This window comes from Phalacrocorax carbo, chromosome 13, assembly GCF_963921805.1.
Source record: "Phalacrocorax carbo chromosome 13, bPhaCar2.1, whole genome shotgun sequence".
Lineage (NCBI taxonomy): Eukaryota > Metazoa > Chordata > Aves > Suliformes > Phalacrocoracidae > Phalacrocorax > Phalacrocorax carbo.
In genome coordinates, this window is record NC_087525.1 from 5,132,740 (window position 1) to 5,156,772 (window position 24,033).

General features: G+C 54.6%; 1 protein-coding gene across 2 annotated transcripts in view; it reads left to right on the forward strand.

The window, feature by feature from the left end:
- UNC5B (unc-5 netrin receptor B) overlaps positions 1-24,033 on the forward strand; it is a 59,804-nt gene that overhangs the window by 24,097 nt on the left and 11,674 nt on the right. For both annotated transcript variants that reach the window (XM_064464634.1, XM_064464636.1), the window contains exons 2-3: positions 18,124-18,345; positions 22,174-22,317. In XM_064464634.1, the coding sequence (XP_064320704.1) occupies positions 18,124-18,345; positions 22,174-22,317 (366 nt within the window). The remainder of the gene's footprint in view (positions 1-18,123; positions 18,346-22,173; positions 22,318-24,033) is intronic.

Here is a 24,033-nt window from a genome sequence, read left to right on the forward strand (position 1 = left end):
CTGGGGCGTGTTGTGATGCTCGGAGCCCTGCACTGGGGTATCCTGCGATGCTCAGAGCCTTGCACTGGGGCGTGTTGTGATGCCCAGAGCCCTGCACTGGGGCGTGTTGTGATGCCCAGAGCCCTGCACTGGGGCGTGTTGTGATGCCCAGAGCCCCTGCACTGGGGCGTGTTGTGATGCTCGGAGCCCTGCACTGGGGCGTGTTGCGATGCTCGGAGCCCTGCACTGGGGCGTGTTGTGATGCTCAGAGCCCTGCACTGGGGCGTGTTGTGATGCTCGGAGCCCTGCACTGGGGCGTGTTGCGATGCTCGGAGCCCTGCACTGGGGCGTGTTGTGATGCTCAGAGCCCTGCACTGGGGCGTGTTGTGATGCTCAGAGCCCCTGCACTGGGGTATCCTGCGATGCTCGGAGCCCTGCACTGGGGCGTGTTGTGATGCTCGGAGCCCTGCACTGGGGCGTGTTGTGATGCTCGGAGCCCTGCACTGGGGCGTGTTGTGATGCTCAGAGCCCTGCACTGGGGTATCCTGCGATGCTCGGAGCCCCTGCACTGGGGCGTGTTGTGATGCTCGGAGCCCTGCACTGGGGCGTGTTGTGATGCTCGGAGCCCTGCACTGGGGCGTGTTGTGATGCTCAGAGCCCTGCACTGGGGTATCCTGCGATGCTCAGAGCCCTGCACTGGGGCGTGTTGTGATGCTCAGAGCCCTGCACTGGGGTATCCTGCGATGCTCAGAGCCCTGCACTGGGGCGTGTTACGATGCTCAGAGCCCCTGCACTGGGGTATCCTGCGATGCTCAGAGCCCTGCACTGGGGCGTGTTGTGATGCTCGGAGCCCTGCACTGGGGCGTGTTGTGATGCTCGGAGCCCTGCACTGGGGTATCCTGCGATGCTCAGAGCCCTGCACTGGGGCGTGTTGTGATGCTCAGAGCCCCTGCACTGGGGTATCCTGCGATGCTCGGAGCCCTGCACTGGGGTATCCTGCGATGCTCGGAGCCCTGCACTGGGGTATCCTGCGATGCTCAGAGCCCTGCACTGGGGCGTGTTGTGATGCTCAGAGCCCCTGCACTGGGGTATCCTGCGATGCTCGGAGCCCTGCACTGGGGCGTGTTGTGATGCTCGGAGCCCTGCACTGGGGCGTGTTGTGATGCTCGGAGCCCTGCACTGGGGCGTGTTGTGATGCTCGGAGCCCTGCACTGGGGCGTGTTGTGATGCTCAGAGCCCTGCACTGGGGTATCCTGCGATGCTCAGAGCCCTGCACTGGGGCGTGTTGTGATGCTCAGAGCCCTGCACTGGGGCGTGTTGTGATGCTCAGAGCCCTGCACTGGGGTATCCTGCGATGCTCAGAGCCCTGCACTGGGGCGTGTTACGATGCTCAGAGCCCCTGCACTGGGGTATCCTGCGATGCTCAGAGCCCTGCACTGGGGCGTGTTGTGATGCTCGGAGCCCTGCACTGGGGCGTGTTGTGATGCTCGGAGCCCTGCACTGGGGTATCCTGCGATGCTCAGAGCCCTGCACTGGGGCGTGTTGTGATGCTCAGAGCCCTGCACTGGGGCGTGTTGTGATGCTCAGAGCCCCTGCACTGGGGTATCCTGCGATGCTCGGAGCCCTGCACTGGGGTATCCTGCGATGCTCGGAGCCCTGCACTGGGGTATCCTGCGATGCTCAGAGCCCTGCACTGGGGCGTGTTGTGATGCTCAGAGCCCCTGCACTGGGGTATCCTGCGATGCTCGGAGCCCTGCACTGGGGCGTGTTGTGATGCTCGGAGCCCTGCACTGGGGCGTGTTGTGATGCTCGGAGCCCTGCACTGGGGCGTGTTGTGATGCTCGGAGCCCTGCACTGGGGTATCCTGCGATGCTCGGAGCCCTGCACTGGGGCGTGTTGCGATGCTCGGAGCCCTGCACTGGGGCGTGTTGTGATGCTCGGAGCCCTGCACTGGGGCGTGTTGTGATGCTCGGAGCCCTGCACTGAGGTATCCTGCGATGCTCGGAGCCCTGCACTGGGGTATCCTGCGATGCTCGGAGCCCTGCACTGGGGCGTGTTGTGATGCTCAGAGCCCTGCACTGGGGTATCCTGCGATGCTCAGAGCCCCTGCACTGGGGTATCCTGCGATGCTCGGAGCCCCTGCACTGGGGCGTGTTGTGATGCTCGGAGCCCTGCACTGGGGCGTGTTGTGATGCTCGGAGCCCTGCACTGGGGCGTGTTGCGATGCTCGGAGCCCCTGCACTGGGGCGTGTTGTGATGCTCAGAGCCCTGCACTGGGGTGTGTTGTGATGCTCGGAGCCCTGCACTGGGGCGTGTTGTGATGCTCAGAGCCCCTGCACTGGGGTATCCTGCGATGCTCAGAGCCCTGCACTGGGGTATCCTGCGATGCTCGGAGCCCTGCACTGGGGTATCCTGCGATGCTCGGAGCCCTGCACTGGGGTATCCTGCGATGCTCGGAGCCCTGCACTGGGGTATCCTGCGATGCTCAGAGCCCTGCACTGGGGCGTGTTGTGATGCTCAGAGCCCTGCACTGGGGCGTGTTGTGATGCTCGGAGCCCTGCACTGGGGCGTGTTGTGATGCTCAGAGCCCCTGCACTGGGGTATCCTGCGATGCTCAGAGCCCTGCACTGGGGTATCCTGCGATGCTCGGAGCCCTGCACTGGGGTATCCTGCGATGCTCGGAGCCCTGCACTGGGGTATCCTGCGATGCTCGGAGCCCTGCACTGGGGTATCCTGCGATGCTCGGAGCCCTGCACTGGGGTATCCTGCGATGCTCAGAGCCCTGCACTGGGGCGTGTTGTGATGCTCAGAGCCCTGCACTGGGGCGTGTTGTGATGCTCAGAGCCCTGCACTGGGGCGTGTTGTGATGCTCAGAGCCCTGCACTGGGGCGTGTTGTGATGCTCAGAGCCCTGCACTGGGGCGTGTTGTGATGCTCAGAGCCCTGCACTGGGGTATCCTGCGATGCTCAGAGCCCTGCACTGGGGTATCCTGCGATGCTCAGAGCCCTGCACTGGGGTATCCTGCGATGCTCGGAGCCCTGCACTGGGGTATCCTGCGATGCTCAGAGCCCTGCACTGGGGTATCCTGCGATGCTCAGAGCCCTGCACTGGGGTATCCTGCGATGCTCAGAGCCCTGCACTGGGGCGTGTTGCGATGCTCAGAGCCCCTGCACTGGGGTATCCTGCGATGCTCGGAGCCCTGCACTGGGGCATGTTGTGATGCTCGGAGCCCTGCACTGGGGCGTGTTGTGATGCTCGGAGCCCTGCACTGGGGCGTGTTGTGATGCTCGGAGCCCTGCACTGGGGCGTGTTGTGATGCTCGGAGCCCTGCACTGGGGCGTGTTGTGATGCTCGGAGCCCTGCACTGGGGCGTGTTGTGATGCTCGGAGCCCTGCACTGGGGCGTGTTGTGATGCTCGGGGTGTTCTGCTCAAAGTCTTGCGTCCTGTGGATGTCCTCAGCGGTGACATGCCCTGGGGGCTTTTCTCCCTCTGGCAGAGGGGCTGCCCATGCGTGCCCTTGCAACGGGCCGAGATGCCCGTGCATTGCTGGGCGCCCGTGTAGGAATAGCACAAGGGTTTACCCGGTTCACCTGGCACAGAGAGGGACGGGAAGCCCAGGAATTTCATCGTTCAGGAAATGAGACGAGTGGAGTGATGGGCACAGCTTTCTCCAAGGGGTGCCCTTTTGGGGCAGGGGGAGGGGGTTTTGGGTACCCTTGCTGATTTGGAACTGCGGGAGCAGGTACCCGGAGCCGTGCCGGGGGCTTGGCTTGCAGGACGGCCAGGGCCAGATGTTTCCCAGATGTTACTCACTTCCTGTCTGGCTCCTCTGCGTTTAGCTTTTTATGTACTTGTTTGTTTTGGACTACAAACAAAATAAAAAGGGTTTTTATAACCCTGTTCCCATGAGGCTGTGAGTTCAGGATATAATCTGAAGTCTATTCACTATTGTCTTGATCCCTCTCCCTGCCCTCGGTGTCATCCCCGGGCACGCACAAACTCACACGCTGCTTTTGTTAAAATGGTTGGTTTTTTTTTCCCACATGACGTCTTTTCTCAATGGGCCACCAGTCATTTTTCCTTATGACCTCCTCCAGTGCTCAGGGGAGCGGTGGGAATATCCCTGGCCAGTCTGGGATGGAGACAGGAGGAGGAAACATCGTGGTTTTCAGTCCTGGCCTGCTCTTTGCCATGGGCTGTACTGTTAGGAGGGTTCTGTACATCTGAGGATGGGAAACTCATTGCACTGATGGGACCCAGCGTACTGATGGATTGCTCTTGTGCCAGTACTGTGCCTTGCTGAGGATCTGTGGAGATGGATGAGGGGGATGTGGGGAGAGCGAAATAGCTACGTAGACCACTTTTAAAAGAAAAAAAGATAAAACGCTTGGATTAAAGGTGTTTGTACTTGATCAGGTGAACGCAGGCGTTAAAAGAAATCAAGAAGGGGTCAGGAGCGGCATTACATAAGGGAATGCTGTCGGCTTAGGGGTAGGCAGGTGAAAAAAAAAAACTTATCTAGGAGTATTGTATGTTCTGGCACGTCAGGAAGTCCTGGCAGTTGCTGTAACCAAGAGCTGTTGCAAATGCAGCCGTGGAGTTTTCGTCTGGAAAGGACCCAGAGCAGCATGGGTCCTGCTGCGTGGCGGGCTCGTTCAGCGGATGCTCCCCTGCCTGTCCCCCTGCGTCTCGGGGCATCCGCTGTTATACTCGCTGGGCTCAAACACGTGGGGAAACAGAATTAAGCTGGCAGCATCCCTTTAAAATGTGTGTGTTTGGCTCTTTCTGGTCTCCTCTCACTTCATTTATGTATTTTTTTTTCTGCCTGTTGGGGTTAAGGCCCCTTTTCCTCTTTTCTTTCTCCTTCTCTCTTAATTGCCTGTTAAATAATTTAAACATTAGGACTAAAGGGCTTCAATTATCCATTAATTTACATTAGTAATTTATATATCAGGCTGAATGGACACACTGTTAGTGTAATGGGTCCCCACGGACCGGGCAGAAGCCGTGCTGCAGTGCATTTTCCTGGAAGCCCAGCCACCTCTTTATACCTCCCAGCCTTTATTTCGAGCGTGCGGGAGGGAGCCCGCTGCCCGCACGCGTGCGGGGCCAGCCTGCTGCGGAGCCCGGCACGCTCCCACGTGCTTGCAGGTGGCAGAGGCAACCCCTTCTCCTTGGGAGAGCGTTGTTTGGGTTTTGATGCAGCATTGGGGTTTTTTTTTTGCAGTTTGAGCTGTGCTTGCAAGAGCCCGGCACTGCCCGGTGCAATTCCTGCGCTATACGGAGCACACCCAAATATCCTCCTCTTACCTCAGCTGCAAGCAACACTGTCCTTAGCAGTTCTAGCTTATAGTAGCACTAGATTTGAGGCTAAACCCTGGCTTTAAATTTAACCAGAAGACCTGTATCCCTGCGTGGGTCTGCATTTTGTGATTTCTGCTTACTGGCACTGAGGCATCCTGGTCAGGAGCTCCTGTAGGCACCAAGTGGCTGAACCAGAGGAGCTCTTGTGTTTCCAGGAAAACTTGTCTATCTAGGAGCAGGGAGAGACCTGTGGGAAAGTGCTGGAGGATCCTTAACCCCATCAGCCACCTTCTTGGTGAGCACGGGTGTTGCAAGCCACAGCTTAAGCCTCACCTATAGACAAGCCGCCTGGCAGAGGTTTAACATGTGGCATGGTGGTGGGCACATCCCTTGGTGAGGACAGGCTTAATTTGGGAGGTGCAGCGCAGGGCAGTGGGGGCTTTCTGAGGCTAAGCCCCTTGGCCGAAGCCTAAAGCCAGCCGTGGGTGTCACTGGGATGCCGGGAAGCAGATGCAGGCTGGTGGGTGGCTGGTGCTTAGCCTTAAAGGCTGGTGACCCCGGGCAGTGACAGCTGGCTTTTCTCTCCTGCCACCCTGCCCCGGGACAGGGACAGGGCGATACCTATTTTCTGCATTCAGAACTACCGTTCTGGGGGGATTTGGGGTTTTTCGTGTGCTTGTACGCAGTTGGTTTGAACCCAGCTCAATCACCACCAGCCCTGGGCCTGCTGGCAGCAGCTGTGGCCGACTCGCGGTGCCACGGCATCGCTGGCAGCTTGCAGGCAGCTAGTCCAGGCAGAGCAAGGGCAGCCAGGCATCACCAGGATCCGTCCTTGCTGCGGCGCGGGCATCAAGCACTGTCTAGACTCCCCGCTCCAGGGCAGGAGGGAGGCCATTTACTGATTGGGCTCCAGGGAAGAGTAAATTGGAGCCAAGCTCCACCACGGCCGCACGCCAGGGATGCGGGAGCGTGCCCCGCTCGGAGGGAGGCTGGCCCGTGGCCCTGGGTGCGGGGCTCTGCACCAGCCCTGCCTGCCCTCCCGGAGCAGAGGTCAATTAGCGCAAATCACGTATGGAAATGCAGCCGCTGGGGGATGGACAGGAGAAGAGGATGAGGCTGGGGGGGCACGGTGCTTTTTTCCTCCTTTTTCTGCGTGCTGCATGCTTGATGCTCAGTATGTGTGATCCTTTGCCCCTGCCCCCTTGAGAATTTTCTGAATCACCTCTGGTCCCTCTCTCTTGCTGCACATCCATTGGAGGTGCCTCTGAGCCCTGCAAGAGCTGTTTCACTGCTAGCCCAGCTAGGGCTATGCCTTGAGTGTCCTGCATCCATCCTAGCTATGCTCCACTTTTGAGGTTGGAGATGCTCAGTGCATTTGTCACCGTAAAGTCTCTGTATCCAGTGTCCCAAACTTCATTTAATTTGGTAGCGTCGCACCTTGCTAGCAAGCATTCTAAAATTTGAGGGCATTTTTTATCGATACCTTGGGGTCCTGTAGCACCAACTGAGAAGGGAAGGAGGGGAAGGCGTGGGAGGGAGCAGGACTTGCGAGTCGATGTACCACTACGTGTAGGTCCATACAGGTTGCAGCATCGGTGGGGATGTTGCCTTGTGGGGTGGCACGGACCCCCAAAGCCCGGGCATTTCCAGCCCTGCCACCTCCGGCAGTGAGTGATACCCGCACCGAGAAGGGGAGGATGCTCGTGAGGAGGCTGGACCACCTGGGCATCGGGGTTTGGTCCGTGGGGCAGAGCGAGAGCGCGTGTGCCGGAGGACAAAGGGAGGAAAGAGAAACTCAGTGCTGTGGGAACACTGGGCTGTGTCCAGAGAAGAAAAGGGGGAAATTCCCAGTGGTGAGAAAGGAAGAAACCGGCTGTGGCAGCTCAGGGTCCCATGGTATTCAAATGCCAGGGAGTGCAGGAGGGGAGGAGGGTGCTAAACAATGTTAGGAAGCTTCCAAAGCTTTCCCACCTTGCTGTCAATGGGAATGGGGCAGGAGGGAAAAGGCTTTGTTTTTTGAGGGGGTTTCCTTCCGCTGGAGCATGGGGTGTTTCTGCCCTCGGTGCGGGCAGGGAGGCAGCGGTGCCAGGTGAAGGCAGGCACTGACAATAGTCACCCACCAGGACCCTCCTCACCTGCAACCCTCCCAGCTTTAATCCAATCTCACTTCTTTGCTCTCTGCAAAAGCAGGTGCGAAGTGCTAGGAGCCCAGCTGGCTTTGGGATTTAGAGGGGAAGGAATAAAAACTAATCAAGGTAATTCCTAGAATCTTTTTGCAGCTGGCCGGAGACCTCTCTCCGTGCTGCAATGGGAAAGCCAAGTCCTAGTCTCGGGTACCTGCTCTCCTACCTGCTCCCGGCTGCAGGGATTAAAGTATAATGGAGGCGAGGGGATGGGGAAGCCTTGCCCTCTAAGCTTGTCTCACTGATTGATTGGTTTTTTTATTCTTTAATAGGGATATTGCTGAAAGAGGGGGGAGAGACAAGTCTTAATATTTGATACTCAACATCAGAAGGGATGATTTCATTTTTTTTTCCTTAAATCTTTTTCTAGCCCAGTTCTCCCCCTCCCCCTTTATTTTTCCTTCTTGTCCCTCACTGTCACAATAAAATGAGAAGGGAAGAAAAGGGCAGAGAAAGGACAATGAAAAGCTAAATATTTCCAGCCTCCATTTGTGGTGGTGTTTTTTTTTTTTCTTTTTGTTTTTTTTTTTGATGGTAGCAACAAATCTGAAAGATTAAGGGCAACTTTAAAGACTGTTTAATAAAGGGACCTTAATCAGTTGCTCTTGTGATGTTCCTCCCCCAGTTGAATTAATGGGGAATTTGGGGCATCGAATGGATCTTTCCTTTTGTTGTGTTTTTTATGATTGAAAAATAATGCAATGATTAAAATGATTTAAAATCAGTGCAGCATTGCACCGAGCACCTTCCTCTAGGGAATTTGAATGCCCGATGGGGTGGGAGATAAACCCGGCCAGTGGGTCTGGTGGTGGGAACCCCAGCACGGGGAAGGGGTGCTGCAGGTACCGGGGGGCGGGTGGTGCTCCCAGCCCACGCTTGCTGCCGAGCGAGCTGAAGGAGGAGAGTGGGAAAAGCGTCGGGAAAGTAGGGCAGCGTCTGGCGAGGGGCCTGCGGAGAGGCTGGCTGGAGGCGGCGGGGAGCATCCTTCCAGCCTGCTTTGGCTTCCCAGGGCTTGCACGAGCTGCTAGGGAGGAGAAAGTGGGTGAGAAAAAGACAGAAACAATTTTTTTAGAAAATCTTTCTCCTTTTCCCTTCTTTGCAACCAGCTGCCTTAAACTTTCTGCTTCACCTTGTTGGGCTTGTACCATCCCTCACTTCCCCACGTTGGCTTCACTGGGGTGGGACGCGCATACCCTCCTTCCCTGGATTTTGGGAAAATCCAGACCCATCAAACTTTGTGAACCACTTCTAGAGGGCACGGCCGGGCTGTCCCCCCTCCATGTTTCCGATCTGGGTGCTCAGAGGGCAAAACCTGCTCCCCTCTAGCCCCTGTGTGATGCTCACGTCCAGGGAGGGATGCTTGGAGCTGGGATGCCCGGTGGGCAGCAGGAGTTATCCCCCTTGTCCCAGGGAGCACCGGCTGGTTCGCAGACTCACTTGCTGCTGGTTTAAAGTTGCTTTTTGTGCCCAAAGCCAAGGCGGTCGCCTCCGGATTTGCACGTTGAGGGGAAAAAAAAAAAAAAACCATTGCAAAACAGCCACCTGGAAATTGTGCTCTCAGGGGGAATGCTGGGGAATTTACATTTTTAAATATGTATGTAATTTGGGCGAAGGGAAATCGCTTTCTGTCTGCAAAACCGGCAACTTTCTTTCTCACGGAGTTAGCATTTTAAAACTGCATTGCTCATTTGAACAGGAGACCCTTTTTTTTTTTTTCCCCCAGAGAGAGATTGCATCTTGCACTTGATTTACTGCAGTTTGAATGATAATTAATAATTCCTTGGACTTTCTGGTGTTAACCAGGGCAACAAGTCCCTGTTTGTTCCCTGTTTTCTTTTCCCTTCTCTCTTTTCCTGTTGAAATTATTATTCTTTTCACAACAGAAACATAGTACACGCCGTACATGTGAATAAACAGCGTATTACCGCATTGTCTGCTGCTGGCTTTTTTCTTTTATGAGCCAAAGCAAAGAAATAAAAGTCCATATAATTATTATATCCATTAAAAATAACGCTGTAGCTCAGTAAACAGAACAAACTATACAGGAGTACCGCGACAATGGAATTAAAATAGCACAAAGAAAAGTGTCCGTGCCCATAACAAGAACCAGCGCTAGATGGAATTTGGAGATAGTTTTCAAACATAACTGCTTCCCTGAAGGAAATGTATAAAATAGCACAAAAGAAGCGAGCACAATAGAGTGTAACGGGGATTTGCTACATAATTCCTCCTCCTTTTTTTTTTCTTTCTTTATTTTTTTTTTAATTCATTCTCCTTGCCGTGGGTATTTACCGGGATTCGTGAAGCTCACAGCTCCGCTCTGTTAAAACCAGAAATAAGGAACAATTTACTCCAATCTGCCCGTGCCATATTATAAATCTATATAATGACAAATGAAGAGGTTCCTACCATAAGGGATCTCAGCTGTTTACACTTCTCAGGAGGCTTCGCCTTTGATTATCATAATCATAAAGATAAACAAAAGAGTAGCGGCTCCATAAATACTCCAGCATAATGCATAATCAAGAAGATAAATCTCTCTCCTCCGAACTCCCAGCAAGGGAAGTTGCTGGCAGAGCCTGGGTGTTTCTCCTCGGGGGATGGTGGTGGTCGGGGCTTGGGTTGGACCCTCTTAGCTGCCGTGGCTTGCGGAGATGCAGGGATGCTCTCGTGGGACGCCCTGTGCAAGGGCACCCTGCTTTTAGTTTTCCTCTTGGGCTGCTTTGCAAAAGCCTGACCTGGGGATTTAGCTAAAGAGATGACTCCTTTTTTTGGTCAGGTAAGTGGTTTTTGATCAATAAGGCCATTGCATGCAAAAACACCCTTGGAGCTGCCCGGCTCCTTCTTCCCACCCTTTTCTCAGCACAGACGTTGCTTTCTGGTGGTTTTTTTTCCCCCCCTTCCCTGTCCAGTCCTGGTTTAATAAAGGTGTTCAGTGAGGGCTGCCAGCTACAGGCTTTTCATTTGGCTGGGAGAGGAATCTGCCTATTTTTTCCAAGGGTGTAATTAGGGCTGGCTGGGCGCACCCCCTCATTACCCGCGCTGGGGAGGAATGCTCTCTAATTATAACATTTGCCTGCCGCTGGGTGGGGGGATCTGCTAACCTGTCTGGGATGCCACTGTGAAATGTCTGTCTGTCCCTGGCATCCCCTGTCCCAGGCTGGGTGGGCTCCAGGGAGGAGCTGGAGGTGATGGGATGGAGGGACGGGGCTCGCTTGTGGCTGGATTTACCCCGGGGGATGATGCCAAGTTTGGCAGGAAGGGATGCAAAGGGACTGTAAAACTCCCAGGAAAGGGCGATCGATGGAGGAAAATGAGCTGGTTTGTCAGGCAGAGATGCTTTGGGAAAAAGGTTAAGTGGTTCTTTCCAAATGTAGTTATTAATAAAAGCTTGGTGAGAATAGAGAGGCTCTGTTGTGTTGCATAGAGAGGGGCGAGGGGGCTTGCAGCCTGCGGTGCCACAGGGGCAGCATGTCCGTCTGTCTGTGCTGGCCCTGAGTCCTGCTGCTCCATACGGGATGGGGTTCCCCCAAACTCAGCCTATGCAGCCAGGCTTGCAGGTGCTTTCCTGGCTGGCGGGAGCTGGAGAGGTGCTCTCCAGTTCTGGGGGCTGCGGGGAGGAAGACCCTATAAATATAGAGCAAGACCTCCTGCGGACCCCAGCACACCGCTGGTAGCGAGGGTTGAACACAGCAACACGCTGAGTGGGGTGGTTTTTGTGGTCCAGCCTTCGCTGAGTTACCAGCGCGTGTGCTTGGGGCCGGTGTCAGATGCCACGGGGATGGGCAGCCCATGAGCACATCAATGGCTGGACGCTCCCAGCGGCTTATGACCTCGAAACCCAACCTTGCTCCAGGCTGGTAATGAGATGCTGGTGTTTCTCCGTTCCCTGCCCTTCCCAGCTATCCCATGCTCAGTTTTTGGCCTCCTGAGGCTGGGTCTGTTGGCAGCTCGGGTCCATCTCATCCCGTCCTCTTGGTCGTCCCGCAGTGGGAGATGTTAATGAGCGCCGTGCTGAGTTCATCAGGCTGGGGGGTTACATCAGCAAGCTGCCAGCAAGGACTCGGAGGTGATGGCAGCCCTCGGGACGGTGGTGCTGAGGGCCTGTTACATCCCCTGCACCTTGTTTTCATCAGCGCTTCCCAGCTCATGCCTCAACCTGCTTTAAATAAATCAGAGGGTTTTGAAGGCAAGAAGTGTTGCTCTAAGGAGGCAGCAGGGAGAGAGCCTGGGAGGAAGCTTCCCTCGGTGCAAGTGGCTTCAAATCTTCCAAACCCATCCTCAGCGAGACCCTTTATTCTGGGGCACCAGATGCACCCCCCGGAGAAGGGATTTTGGGCCGTGGCTTTGCACGGCACTGCTCTGCCTCATGGAGACTTTGCCTTTGAAGGTGCCATGAGCTGCTGGCACCTACTTGGTGATGGGGCTTCGTGCTGGGAGACCGCACTGGTGTGCGGGAGGCTGCATTTGTGCAATGGGGAGCAGAGCAGGGAGGAGAATGGGAAGCTCAGGGAAGAGATGATGTTGCTTTTGGGGAGAGAGGGTGCTGAGGGTGCTTTTAGGAGGAAAAAATTGGCTATGTTTTACTGCTGGACCCAAAGTTATCCCAGGAGGGCACTCTGCGATGGGAAGCCCTTGGGAACAGGGCAGTCCCGGACCAGTAATGCTGGCTCCCCCTGAGCTCTGGGATGGACTGAAACGTGGTGGGATGAGGACTGCATCCCATTCGATGACCCCCTCTCAGGTGGGGATGCCTCCAGGGCTTGCACAGGGGATGTCCTTGGCCCAGTGGGCATCCTGGCATGGGAGCGAGCCATGCCCTGGCTCTGGCACCACAATTTGCTGGAGCTTAAAACGGCAACAGCACTAATCCCTAAATGAGCCTGTTCATAGATACGTTTCCCCTGGAGGCAACAGGAGGGGATTTGGGGTCAGGGGAGAGCCCTGCTCCAGCCTTTTAGACACCTTGAGCCAAGCCGGTGGCTGGAGAATCCCCGCCAGCTCGCGAGTCGTCCCTCTCCCCTCTTCCCGGCTCGGGAAGGCAGGCTGCTCTCCTCCTCTGGTGCTGGAGATAAGCTGTAATATTATTATTTTTTTTTTTTTCATTTCTACCGGAGGATTTCTACCCACCCAACAGGCAGGAATGAGTTTAACTGTTGCCTCTCAGGCCTTCGCATGAAATAGCGCTCGCCCCGAGACAGGCGTGAATGGGGGGAGGTGGAGACAGAAGGGGTTAAGTGCCCACCACCATTGAAATTTAGCTGGAGAAATGGAGAAATCCAGGCATCCCGGCTTAATCCTTACATCGCATTCCTGCCTGCCTGGTGCCGTGGGGAGGGATGCGTGGCTATGGGTGATGGGCACTGGGCTTCACTGCCACTAATGCTCCTGTAATCTTCCAAATATTTGGAGGGATAACAATTGCAGGAGAGAGGATTTTAACGCTTTCCTGTGGAGGTTTGCTCAGCCCTTGCTGCAAGGGGAATTGCTTTCTGGGCTTGGCATCCCTTGTGCTGTGTTTTTGGGGTGATGGAGGGGGGGGTTAATGCTCGACCCCAGCTCCGGTGCTGCTTCCCATGCAGGCTGGTGGTGGTTGTTTGGTTGGTTGGGGGTCACTGATCTTCGATCAAGTTGCAAGCGCTGGCTGCAAACATCTGCAAGTCACCCCCCAGAGAACAGATGCTGCGGATAATCCAGCTCAACCTCATCAGATTAAAATGTGCGATGAGGGACAGGCAGAGGAGGCTGGAGAGGAAAGAAGTTGTCGGTGCCTATTCCCCTCCTCCCTGTTCCGTCTTGCTGCTCCTACCACGCTCATCTTCAGGGTTTCAGGGTTTGGTCCCGCGGGCCAAGCCCGGAGCTGCCCCCTCCTTGCCTCCTCTCCTCCCCCAAATACAGAGAGAGTACTGAAGTCAGTGCTCCAGCCTGTCCCGTAGCACGTCGTGCCACAACACCCGACTGCATGCCCCGAGTAGCGTGAGACTGTGGGATGGCGACAGCCTGGGACTTCAAAAAAAAGAAAACCCCAAAGGGAGCTAAAGCAGGCACCCACCTCCAGCGGGAAGGAGGGAAGGCAGCAGATGGGAACCCCCTGTAGACGTCTGCCAGGGAGATGATGATTACAGTCAGTGTAGCACACTCTCAAATATTTATTAGTTTGTCACTGCTGGGAGTTTTATTGCTTGTCTGACTGCAGTACTGGAAATCCCGGCTGCGCAGGGCTCCTTCCCTGGCTTCGCATGCAAGAGCGTCTCTCTTACACGTGCTGCTCCTGCAGTCGATGGGCCAAATTGTCCCCTCAGGTGGGATCAAAGCACAAGTGGCCTCCGTGCACACGTAGGTTAAAACATCCGTTCCCAAGGGTGATGCTCGTGGCCAGCTCCTTGTATGCACCCTTGCGAATCCTCCTGTGGACAAGGTCTTCACCGGTATTAAAACCATCTGAATGTCCCAGTGCAACCTGGGGTTGACTGCCCAGCCTGGAGGAGCCGGAGAGCTGCTTCTTGCAAGGTTTCTTAGATATTTTATACATAATGCAGTAGTAATAATAGTAATCATCATCAAGACAATTGCAAGGGAAGGTTATCTTAGCACAGGTTACCCTCTTCCACCTTTACAGGGCCATTTATTGATGTCCTTATTATGCTAGAGCAGACCAAAACCCTTCCCCACTACTCCGTCCTCTGCTCTTTTAAGCCTGGCACTGTCGGCGCCTTGTCCTGCCTGCGCGGGAGCTATTTGCCCCGCTGGCCTGGGGGAAAGGACCGCATGGAGGTGATGGTGAGGCACCGCTGGGGAGGTGCTGCTTTTTTGTATTTTGCAGATGCTGCTGTATACTCGGGCAGCTGGGAGCAGCAGTTGTTCATCCTCATGGCACAAGTGGGCCTGCCTTCCCCCCTACCAACCGTATGTGGATTTTTTGGGGGGGCCCCCACATGAGCGTTAGCAGAGCAAGAGGTTTCCCATGCAGCGGGTGGCCGGGCGTTGGAAGTGGGGATGAAAGGCTGGGTTGATGGCTTATGATAAATGTGCCCAGCATGGTTCTCCTCCCTTTTCTCATCCAAAGTCCCCGTTGTTCCTCTGTGTTAATTCTTCCCCAGTGTGTTTAAATACCAGCGGCCATATCATGCTGGAGCCAAACGCCCTGCCCAGCTGCAGATGCTTTTCTTTGGCCGCATAGGGCTGGTTTCTGAATGGAGAAATCGGCCTCCCCCTTGCTTTGTTCCCATCCATGAGCAGGCAGGAGCCTGGGGGAGCTGTGGGGCTGGGGCTCTGTGGCACAGCCCTAGTGACAAGTCTGCCACAAAAAAACCCATCATCTTTTTGCCCGCCTCCTGTTAGAGCTGCTTTTTTGGCCCCAGATCTCTCTTGATCAGAAATAAAAGATCTCTTGGCTGTTGTGAGTTTGCAGGCTTTAAGCTTTCCCAGCAGCCAGGATGCTCCTAGCTTTAAAGGTTTGAGGTTTTTGGGTTCAAACCTTAAAGCAAGCAGGTTTTTATAGCCGCTGAAAGCAGATGCTGGATCTGGCTGGGACTGGGGAGGTCGTCCTGTTCCACCACCCTCATCCCCAGACTCATTCTGCCTCCTTGGAGAAGAAACCTGAAGCATTGACTTGACATCCCGAGCGTGGATTTGGGCCAACCCTATCTCAGGGCAAGGGGCTGGACGGGACCCACTGATGGGGGGGTCGGCAGATTTGCCGTACTGCTGGTGGAGTTTCAGCCCCGAACCCTGTGCTGGGGGGCCGAGGTGGCTCCCACCGCAGTCCAGAACATCGCCCATCCCATTGCAGGTGATCATGGGTGAGTCACAAATCTGCGATTTTCATACCTGTTGGGCTGTGACTCATCCCCTCCCCACTCCCAGATCCTCTCGGGTGACCTAAAGTCTTGTTTAGCATCGCCAAAGTGGATGTGGGTTGGGAGAAAATGTGTCTTTGGTGTTGGCTGCTGGAGGGGGACCTCCTCTTGCCGGCTGTTTTGGGTCAGGGGACGCGTGTGCTTCGGGGTGTCACCCTCTCAGAGGAAAGCCACAAAGGGGAAGGTCCTTCCCAAAGTCACCTTCTTTGGGGATGTCAGGTCCTCCTGAGTCACCCTGAGGATGCTAGGCAGGCTGCGGGGCTCCTTGCCTGCATCCTGGGGTGTTACCCCTGGCCTGGGGAGAAAAGAACGAAAAAAAATAACAGGAGAAAAACTTAATGGGGAGGTTCATACCCACGTTACAGGCAGGGATAATATATCTTGGAGTAGTTATCATCTCTGCCACTGCCCCTGGCGGTGCCTGGGAGAGGCTGGGGCCTGGGGCAGGGCTGGCGGCTGAGGGGGGGTCCCCATTCTGCCGAGAGACTAATGGGCTTCAGGTGTTTATGTTCCTTATAGCAAACCTGCCTTCGAAACCCGCCTGCCCTTAGAGCCGTAAAACAGCGGCCGGGAGCCACGCTTGCCCCGGGGGCGAGTGGCCAGCAAGCCCCCTGGGCATCGTGCCAGCGGTTTTCGGAGGATGCTCTGCAGCACGTGCTACCTCGAGTCTGACTCTGCAGGCTGCGGGGATGCGGAGAGCATCATTTCAGAGAGGTTTTCACAGGAACCCATGAGTGAAGTGTTGCTGGCTACCTCCATTGCCATTTGAATTATCTCCTGCCAGCCCCCTTTGCCAGGGAATTTAGGTTTGTGGCGTTGAAGCGGTTTTTAAAAAAAAAAAAAAAAAAAAAAGAAAAAAAAAATGCAACAAAACAACTCAGTGTGTGCAAAATTGAATAGTGAATTAAAAAAGAAAGAAAAAAAAGTTATATTTGCTGCTGTGATAGAGGTAAAAGGCTGCTCAGCAGGAGAGAGGAGCAGGACCAGTGGCCTGATGCGGGCACGGGGAGGTGTGGGACCGTTCCCGGCGGGGGGCTCGCACCTCCTCACGTCCCCGTCCCTCTGCCCATCGCGGGGCACTGGGGAAATTACAGGTTGCAAATGAGATGGAGGAGAAAATGGCCGGCGGAGGAGAGGTGGGGAAGAGCCAGCCAGAGAGAGAGAAATTAGCCCAGAGTTTAATTCATTGTTTCCAAAAGAGCAGTTAATGGATTATGACAAATGTCCTACCGTTCCCCCTTAGTGCTGTGTTAAATGGAAATGGAAAGTCAATTTTCCTAAATGGATTTTAAACGACTGACCTCGTGTGGGTTTTTTTTTTTCCCCTCACTGATTTTTGCTCGGGAGGCAGCTTGGTCATCTTGTTTTTTTGACGCATCTGATTATTTTTTTTTCTTCTTCTCCTTACATCTCAGGATTCTCTGATCCTCTCTGTGCAGCGCTGCTCCTTGCCAAGGGTGATGAAGGGAGTGGGTTCCTTTCTTCCTTGCCAGTTCTGGAGATGTTATTGCGGGGCTGGGGATATTTACTGTTTTCCTGCACGCTGCAGTGCCTGGAGTTGAGAATCACAGCTCTCGCTGGGGGAAGAGAGGAGGAGGAAAAGCTCATAACTGTTTTAGGTGTTAAAAAAAAAAAAAAAGCAAAAAAGCCTCGTGATGTGACTTGATTGCTAGCAAGATGCCCAGAAACAACAGGTTAAGCAGCAGCATCCCGGTGCGTGTACATGTTTTATCAGTCCAGCGATATTTGGGGTTGATCTTTGCGGGCAAAATGGTTGGAAACAGGTTTCCTATGTCGGATGCCGCAGGTGCTCCTCAGCGTTGGGTCACAGCATCTTCTCAAGCCGGTGCTGGGCACAAGCCACTGTGAGGCTCCTGCTGCTCACAGGTCTCAGGGGTTATGCCCCTAAGCCCCCTTTTCAAGCCTTTTCTTGGCCTGGCCTGAGCAGGTGTGACCTCTTCTTCTGGTTATTTTTGCCATGAACTTGGTTTTGAGAGCAAACAAGCAGGAAGATGGAGATCACCAAGGCGTCTGACCCCGTTTGGTTTCTGGGGTGGGACAGTGTGAATCCTGATTGCATTTTTGGGTGATGTTCTCTGGGGGTGGCTGGGCTGGAAGCGATCGCTCGCCTGGGATTGGCAGGTGGCCCGTCCCTGGGGGCTGCGCTGGCAGGGGCTGCCGGTGCCCCTCAGCCCTAGTGTGATGCTGAGATGCCCACGCAGGAGCGTGAGCGCTGGCGGGAGGGGGTGGGATCCCAAATGTGGCTCCACCAAAGAGTGGGAGGCCCGTGATTTGTGCCGTGATCACGGTCAGTGTTCCCAGCACAAGCCCTGCCAGCGTTTTACGTGGAGCATGCCCGTGCACTCCTCGGGGTGGTGGGAGGGAGGCTTGGGATGGGGGACGGTGGCCCCTCCGGAGCCTCTCTGAGTCCCTGTCACCATCCCTGGACCTGGGTTTGTTTGGCCTTTTTCCTGGTGGTCTTCTCTAGTGAGATCACCCAGATTTTGGGGTCGGCCAGGGCTCGGGTATGGATGGGCAGGCTGGTACCCAAGCAAAAACAGGGTGCACCCCACAGCAGCAGCTCCCTAGCTTGCAGAGATTTGCTTTTCTTTTTTTGGGGGGGAGCCTCCAGCCCTCTTTTGTTTTCCGACCACCCTCAGCAAGGGCTGCTGGTGACACCGCTGTGCATGGGGCAGTCCTGGGAGGGAGAGGGAGGGATGAAGCAGCACAGGCAGGAGTTATGTCCCTGCTGGGATGGGACTAACGGCACCTCCCGACCCTCTCGCTCCCCTGGCAGGGCTGGAGTACAGCGACGTGCTGCCTGACTCCTTCCCTTCGGCCCCGGCAGAGACCCTCCCTCACTTTCTGCTGGAGCCGCAGGACGCCTACATCGTGAAGAACAAGCCGGTGGAGCTCGTCTGCCGCGCCAACCCCGCCACCCAGATCTACTTCAAGTGCAACGGCGAGTGGGTCAACCAGAACGACCATGTCACCAAGGAGAGCCTGGATGAGGTCACTGGTGAGCAAACCCACGCCAGCATCCCCCTGCCCGCCCTTCCCCTCTCTTCTTCCCATGCGCTGCTGCTCTTTCCTCTCTTGCATATCAACACTGGAGATGGTTCTCCTCCGGGTAGACCCAACGGGTCTCTCTGATTCATCTTTATCGTTCCCAGGTGACTGCAATCTCATGAGGTCACTTTTATGTGTCTTCCACCTCCTCAGTCCATACACAGCTTTTCTCTCTTTCTGTATCACCGGTGTATGATATCAACACATGAATATGCATGTTTATGAATGAATATGAATTTGGATATTTTGAATATGGATATATGAATATATGAATGATACATTAATCAATGGTAGAGGAGCTGCCCCTTTCCAGACCATTGATGAAGACAGGATGATGGTATGGGTTACCATACCCCGTGGAAGCTCGGGAAAGTCAGCCTGCCTGCTCGCACACTTAGCCTTTTGCAGGATTTGGGGTTGTTAAATGGGATTTGAAAGGCAGCACGTTTAAAACGGATTAAAAAAAGGAAGCACCTTCCTACAAAATGCCTAATCAACACATAGGAGTTATTGCCAAGAGGGGTGGCAAAGGCCAGCAGCTTACTCAGGTTCGCAAAGGCATTAGATATTTAATGGGTAATCAGAATATTGAAATGCCTTTTAATGGCAGATGAACTCTCCTCTGCCTCGGTGGACAAGTCAGCCTCTGGCTGCCTGAAATGGGGGGCAAGAAGGCAGTTTAGGCATCTTAGGGGCCTCTTATTCCATGGGACTGAGCTCCACATAGCGGCTTGCCCCATGCTTTGAAATGTCCCGCCGTGAGAACAAGGTGCGGGGGTTTGATATATCATGTAATCAAGTAGATTTGCTAAAATCAGGATGCTTTAGCTCAGCTCCCATCTTTTCCGCACCAATATTGGTACTTGAGGCCTGATCAGGAGGGGAAGAGAATGATCACATTTCCCGTGTAAGATCTGTTCTCTGCAAATACCTGGGCCTGCGGCATCCCTCATCTCCGGAGGGCTTTAAGCCAAGGCAACCTTTTGAACTGCTGCAGCTTTGTACCCAGAGGCAGGCTGGGTTTAGAGGAGAGGCTTTGTCAGCCTGGAGGAGCACAAGTGCTTTTACAGAAGGTTGTCTTGTCCCTATTTTCCCCCAGTCTTGCCCTTCCCCAGCATCTCCTCAGCATCACCCAGCGCCAGCTGTGAGCCGGTTCTTGCTTGGGTCCATCTCTGAACCTGTTCTGCAAAGGGAAGATCATTTCTTTTTCCTGCGGCTTTTTGAGCCTTTCCTCCTAAAGCTGCTTCGCCTGTTCCTGGGATGTTTTTCTTCCAGAGGACCTCTTTGTGAAGGACGGTTGAAAACGCGTGGCAAGGCTGTCCCCTTGCTTCTCCAGAGACTGTCTGGAGCACCAGCAGCTCTCTCAGGCTGCACCTCCACCTCCCAGCTCCCACAGAGGCCAGAGTTGAAACCCTCACAGCTCTAGGGCAAAGTCAGTGCTGATTAGTGACCTGGCAGCCTTTGCTGAGGGGTTATTATTAATTTATTTGTAACACGTGGCCACACTGGGTTGAGCCAAAGGACCATGGACCCTGCGTGCGGCGGTGGTCGATGCTTAGGGGAAGAGCGCTGAACCGGGACGAGGATGGAGCGAAGGACCCCACTCCGTTAACCTCCCGGCTTCCTGTGGCCCGTGATCGGGGACGCTGTGGTCCGGCAGTGATTTCTTAGCAGTGTCACCCAGCTTGGACGGATTATCCCCCTGTTAATGTGCCTAAACACTGTTAGGACTCCTTTTCTCCTCTGGGTTGCCCCAGCATCCTGTAGCAGGGAGTTTCATGGCTTAGTGATGTGCAGTGTGGAAAAAGCACTATATTTCTGGCCACGCCACTTGATCCACCTCTTGGGTGAATACCCCTTACCAAAAACCTGCCTCATGTGACTCTTGAGCAAAACAGGCTGGAGAAAACATAGCAGAAATGGAGCAGAAAGTCTGTGCAGCAGGAGCTTACCCTCTTTTAGGGGGGCACTCATCCCGTAGGGGGGACTTATTTGCTTTGAGCCAGCATCTCCCTCTCAGATCCTATCTGCATCTGGCAGATGCAGAACATGTGCCAGCAATTTGGGGAGGAAACAGCGCACACCTTCTTCACCCAGGCTTCAGAGATGGTATTGCTGCTATCAGTGAACAAACCGTTAATACCTTCAGTGCGGAGGCGATGTCGTGCATGTAAAACTCCACCGGTGTGGGCATATCTGCCCGGCAGTTACCCTGAGAAAAGGAGCCGAAACCAGAATGGTTTGCTGTGCTAAGAAATCTGCGTTCGCAGCGCCTGCTGCTCGTAGGGAGAGCTGCTGCTGCAGAGGGCGTGGGGGAGAGCTGGCCACGAAGTGAGGGGTTAACATAGTTAGGCGTTCGTGGCTTTTTCAGTAACCTTGGTTAAAAGCTTGGAAGAAGGGACCTTTAAAAAAAAAAAAGCAACTTTTAAGATGACGTGTCTTGAATGAGCCGGGCTTGGTAATGCTCTGACTGCATCTGATCCAAGACGTTTCATGCGGAAGAAAGCAAAAATAGGCCAAGTCAGAGAGGATAATTCAGCCGGACGAAAAGGGCCGGTTGGTAAGAGTGTTTGGATGCCTGTGAGCCCTTTAAATAGTCATTGCTGTGTGCTGTAAGCTCAAGCTACGGTTTTAGGTTAAGCTTTGCTTTTGGGGGTTACAGAGATAGCAGGGCATTTGCAGGATGCTCCCCACCTTTCCAGGGCTGCTCAGCCTACCGCACTGGGGCTCTCCAGAGAGGCAAGATGGTTTTGAGCCACCTCAGTCCTGGTCCTTCTGAGGGCCTTAATTTTTCCAAAAGTGCTTGCCCCAAATGACTTTTTGGCTTGGTTTCCCCTCCCCGCCTTAATAGTGGCAAAATAAATTGTATTTCCTTGGTGTGCATTTGTCAGCTATTCTGCAGGAATGTGGCAGAGAAACGGTAATTGCTCCTCGCAGTGCTGGGAGCAAGCTAACAAAATTACAGCTGGGGAGCACGCAGCTCTCTATCGCCGTGAACTTAAGGCCCTTTTATAAATAGAAGCTGCAAAAAAAAGGGCAGGTATTGCTGAAAATAAGGAAAAGTAAGCCTCGAGTCCTTCCGCTCTTGGAGATGGGCATGCTGCAAGGGTTTGATGCTTCAGGCAAGCCTCAGCATCTTGCAGTCCAGGGGACCATGTCCTGCGTGTGGTGGTGCCACCTTTGTCATCGTGGCCCTACCGTGGCCAGGGTGTCCTGGCAGACTTCATGGGGGTGTTGGGGGGGTTGATGGAGGTGTGTAACCCTTTTTGGGGTCATTGGGCATGAAATGCCATCATCATTGGATGATTTCCTTAAGATTTTTTATTTGTCTTGTTATATTTGTATTTAAATGGTAGCTGACAGAGGTGGCTGCTCCCTGCAGCAAAGCCTCAGAGGCACCCTTCAGACCTGGTGGGTGGGAAGGGGTCTGGGCAGGGACGGGGACACCAGTGCTGGGGGGGAGGGGGCAAGCGGAGGAGAGTGATGCTTCTCGAAACGGTCAAGAGGTCCTGGTCCTGCCTAGCCAGATGGGGGCAAAGCAAAAAAGACTCGTCCACATGAGCCATTGCCCTGGCTTCGGCTTCAAGTCACCCTCTGGAGGGAACTGTCTTCATGATTTGCAGAGGTGCCAAACCTGGATGCCCCTGAGATGCCTCCAACCCACTGCCTCCGCCCCTGAGCTTTGTGCACCCAGCAGCCCTCCTCCTGGGCGCTGCCTTAGTTTCCCTCCTCCCAGGTGCTCCTGCTGAGCTGATGCCACCCCTCTGCCCCCTTGCAGGGATGCTGGTGCGGGAGGTGCAGATCGAGGTCTCCCGGCAGCAGGTGGAGGAGCTCTTCGGCTTAGAAGATTACTGGTGCCAGTGCGTGGCCTGGAGCTCCGCGGGCACCACGAAGAGCCGCAGGGCGTACGTCCGCATAGCGTGTAAGTGCTCCGTACACGTAGTGCTTGCTCAGCCGCGACCCCCTCCAGCAGTGCTCCCTGCCCCTCTGCAAGAGCTGCGTGCACCTACCCGCGCCGCCTCAGCTCTTATTTCGTTTAAGTGAAGGCTTTTCCTACTTTCTTTTCTACTTTGAGGGCCCTAAAAGGTTTCCAGAGGATACAACCCACTGATTTAGAAATGGTTTGCAAAGCCTGAGGTGTGACCCTGGATCCCAGGCTGAAAAAGCAGTGGTGTCAAGGCAGGTGTGTGCTGCTTCTGGCAGTGACACCAGCTGAAATAGCAGCCAGGCTGTTCATTCCTGGCTCCCCATGACCCCCGAGACGTGGTGGGTACAGCTGGGTGGGTTTGGCCGCCTCCAACAGTTGGCTCCCTGTTGAAGGGAGTGCTTTTTGATCGGCTGGAGGTGACCCATCCTTGCTGGATGGCCCTGGTCTTAGCTCCCCATCCCAGCTCTGGCTTTGCATCTGAGCAGGCATCATCCCGACCTGCCTGGGCAAGAGGCCGTGGCATTAGCTGGGTTAATGCTGCATTGCCCATCAGCGTGCTCAGCTCTTCCCGGTCCTTTATTATCATTAATAACCCAATGGTTAGCACCTTGCACACTTTGCCTGAATCAGCGACTCCATGTCCCTGGGGTCCCTGCTGTCATATGTCACTTCTCTAAGCTGCTGTTTGTGGGTGTCAGCCTGATTAAGGGTGAATTAATCAGGCTGTTACCTGGCTGAATTTGCTCTCTTAGCAAACGAGATGGCAAAGCTATAGGAGAACAACCAGGCTTCCCTAGTCATAAACAGATTTTGCTATTAGAAGGCTAATAATCCAGCATGTTGTCCAAAACGGAGGGGGCTGGTGAATCAGCTGTGCTGCTGAAGGATTTAGTCTGAATGGGGAAGACGTTATGAGGCACAGGGCTGGCTACTGAGGGAGCCCCTTTGTCCAGCCCCAGCCAAGGGTTTGGTGTTTCTCGGAGCCGAGCAGATGAGATGAACCGAGGGTTCACTGCCCTGCACAAGCTGGAGCGGCAGCCATGGAGGGCTGGGTGCTGTAGCAGAGGATTGCAGCACCATCTAGTGATGCTCCTGCTCCCTTCAAGGCTCTGGAGCGGGACCCTGCCATGTCTCCCACGTCCCTGGGGGCTCTGCTGGGCTTCTCCCCTCTCTCCCTTCCCCAAAGCACTGGCCAGCCCTTTGCTGAGCAAGCCTGGCTTTTCAGCAGCAGCCGTTTGCCATTTCGGCACTGGAATGCAATGTCTGCGGTTCCAGCAAGTCTGTGGCCATGGCTCAGCCAGGACCAACCAAGGCGGAGCTGAGCAACGGCCCCCCCATAGCCCTGAAATTTGGGGATTCACTTTGGTGCTGATGTGGGAGCCGAACTGTTGTGCAAATCTTGTTTTTCCCCCCTTCAGCAAAGAAGGGTCCTGGTATAAAGAGGCCAGAGGGGGGAAGAAACGGTGGTTCAGCTGAGGTTTAGCCCCAAAAGTAAGAGACATGTACATGCCAAAGTGCATGAAGGAGGAAAGGCATTGTCCTCGAGCACCATGTGCTGTCCCAAATCCATCTTGGAAAGGTGCTTCTTTGGCTCCTTCCTCCCAGGACACGTTTTGCTCCAGCTGTGTTAAGCCAGAGCAATTTCCTTACTTGTGGGCTCCCAGTGCCGAGGCAACCCGCAGGGTTTTGTGGGTTGCCCTGTTTCCACAG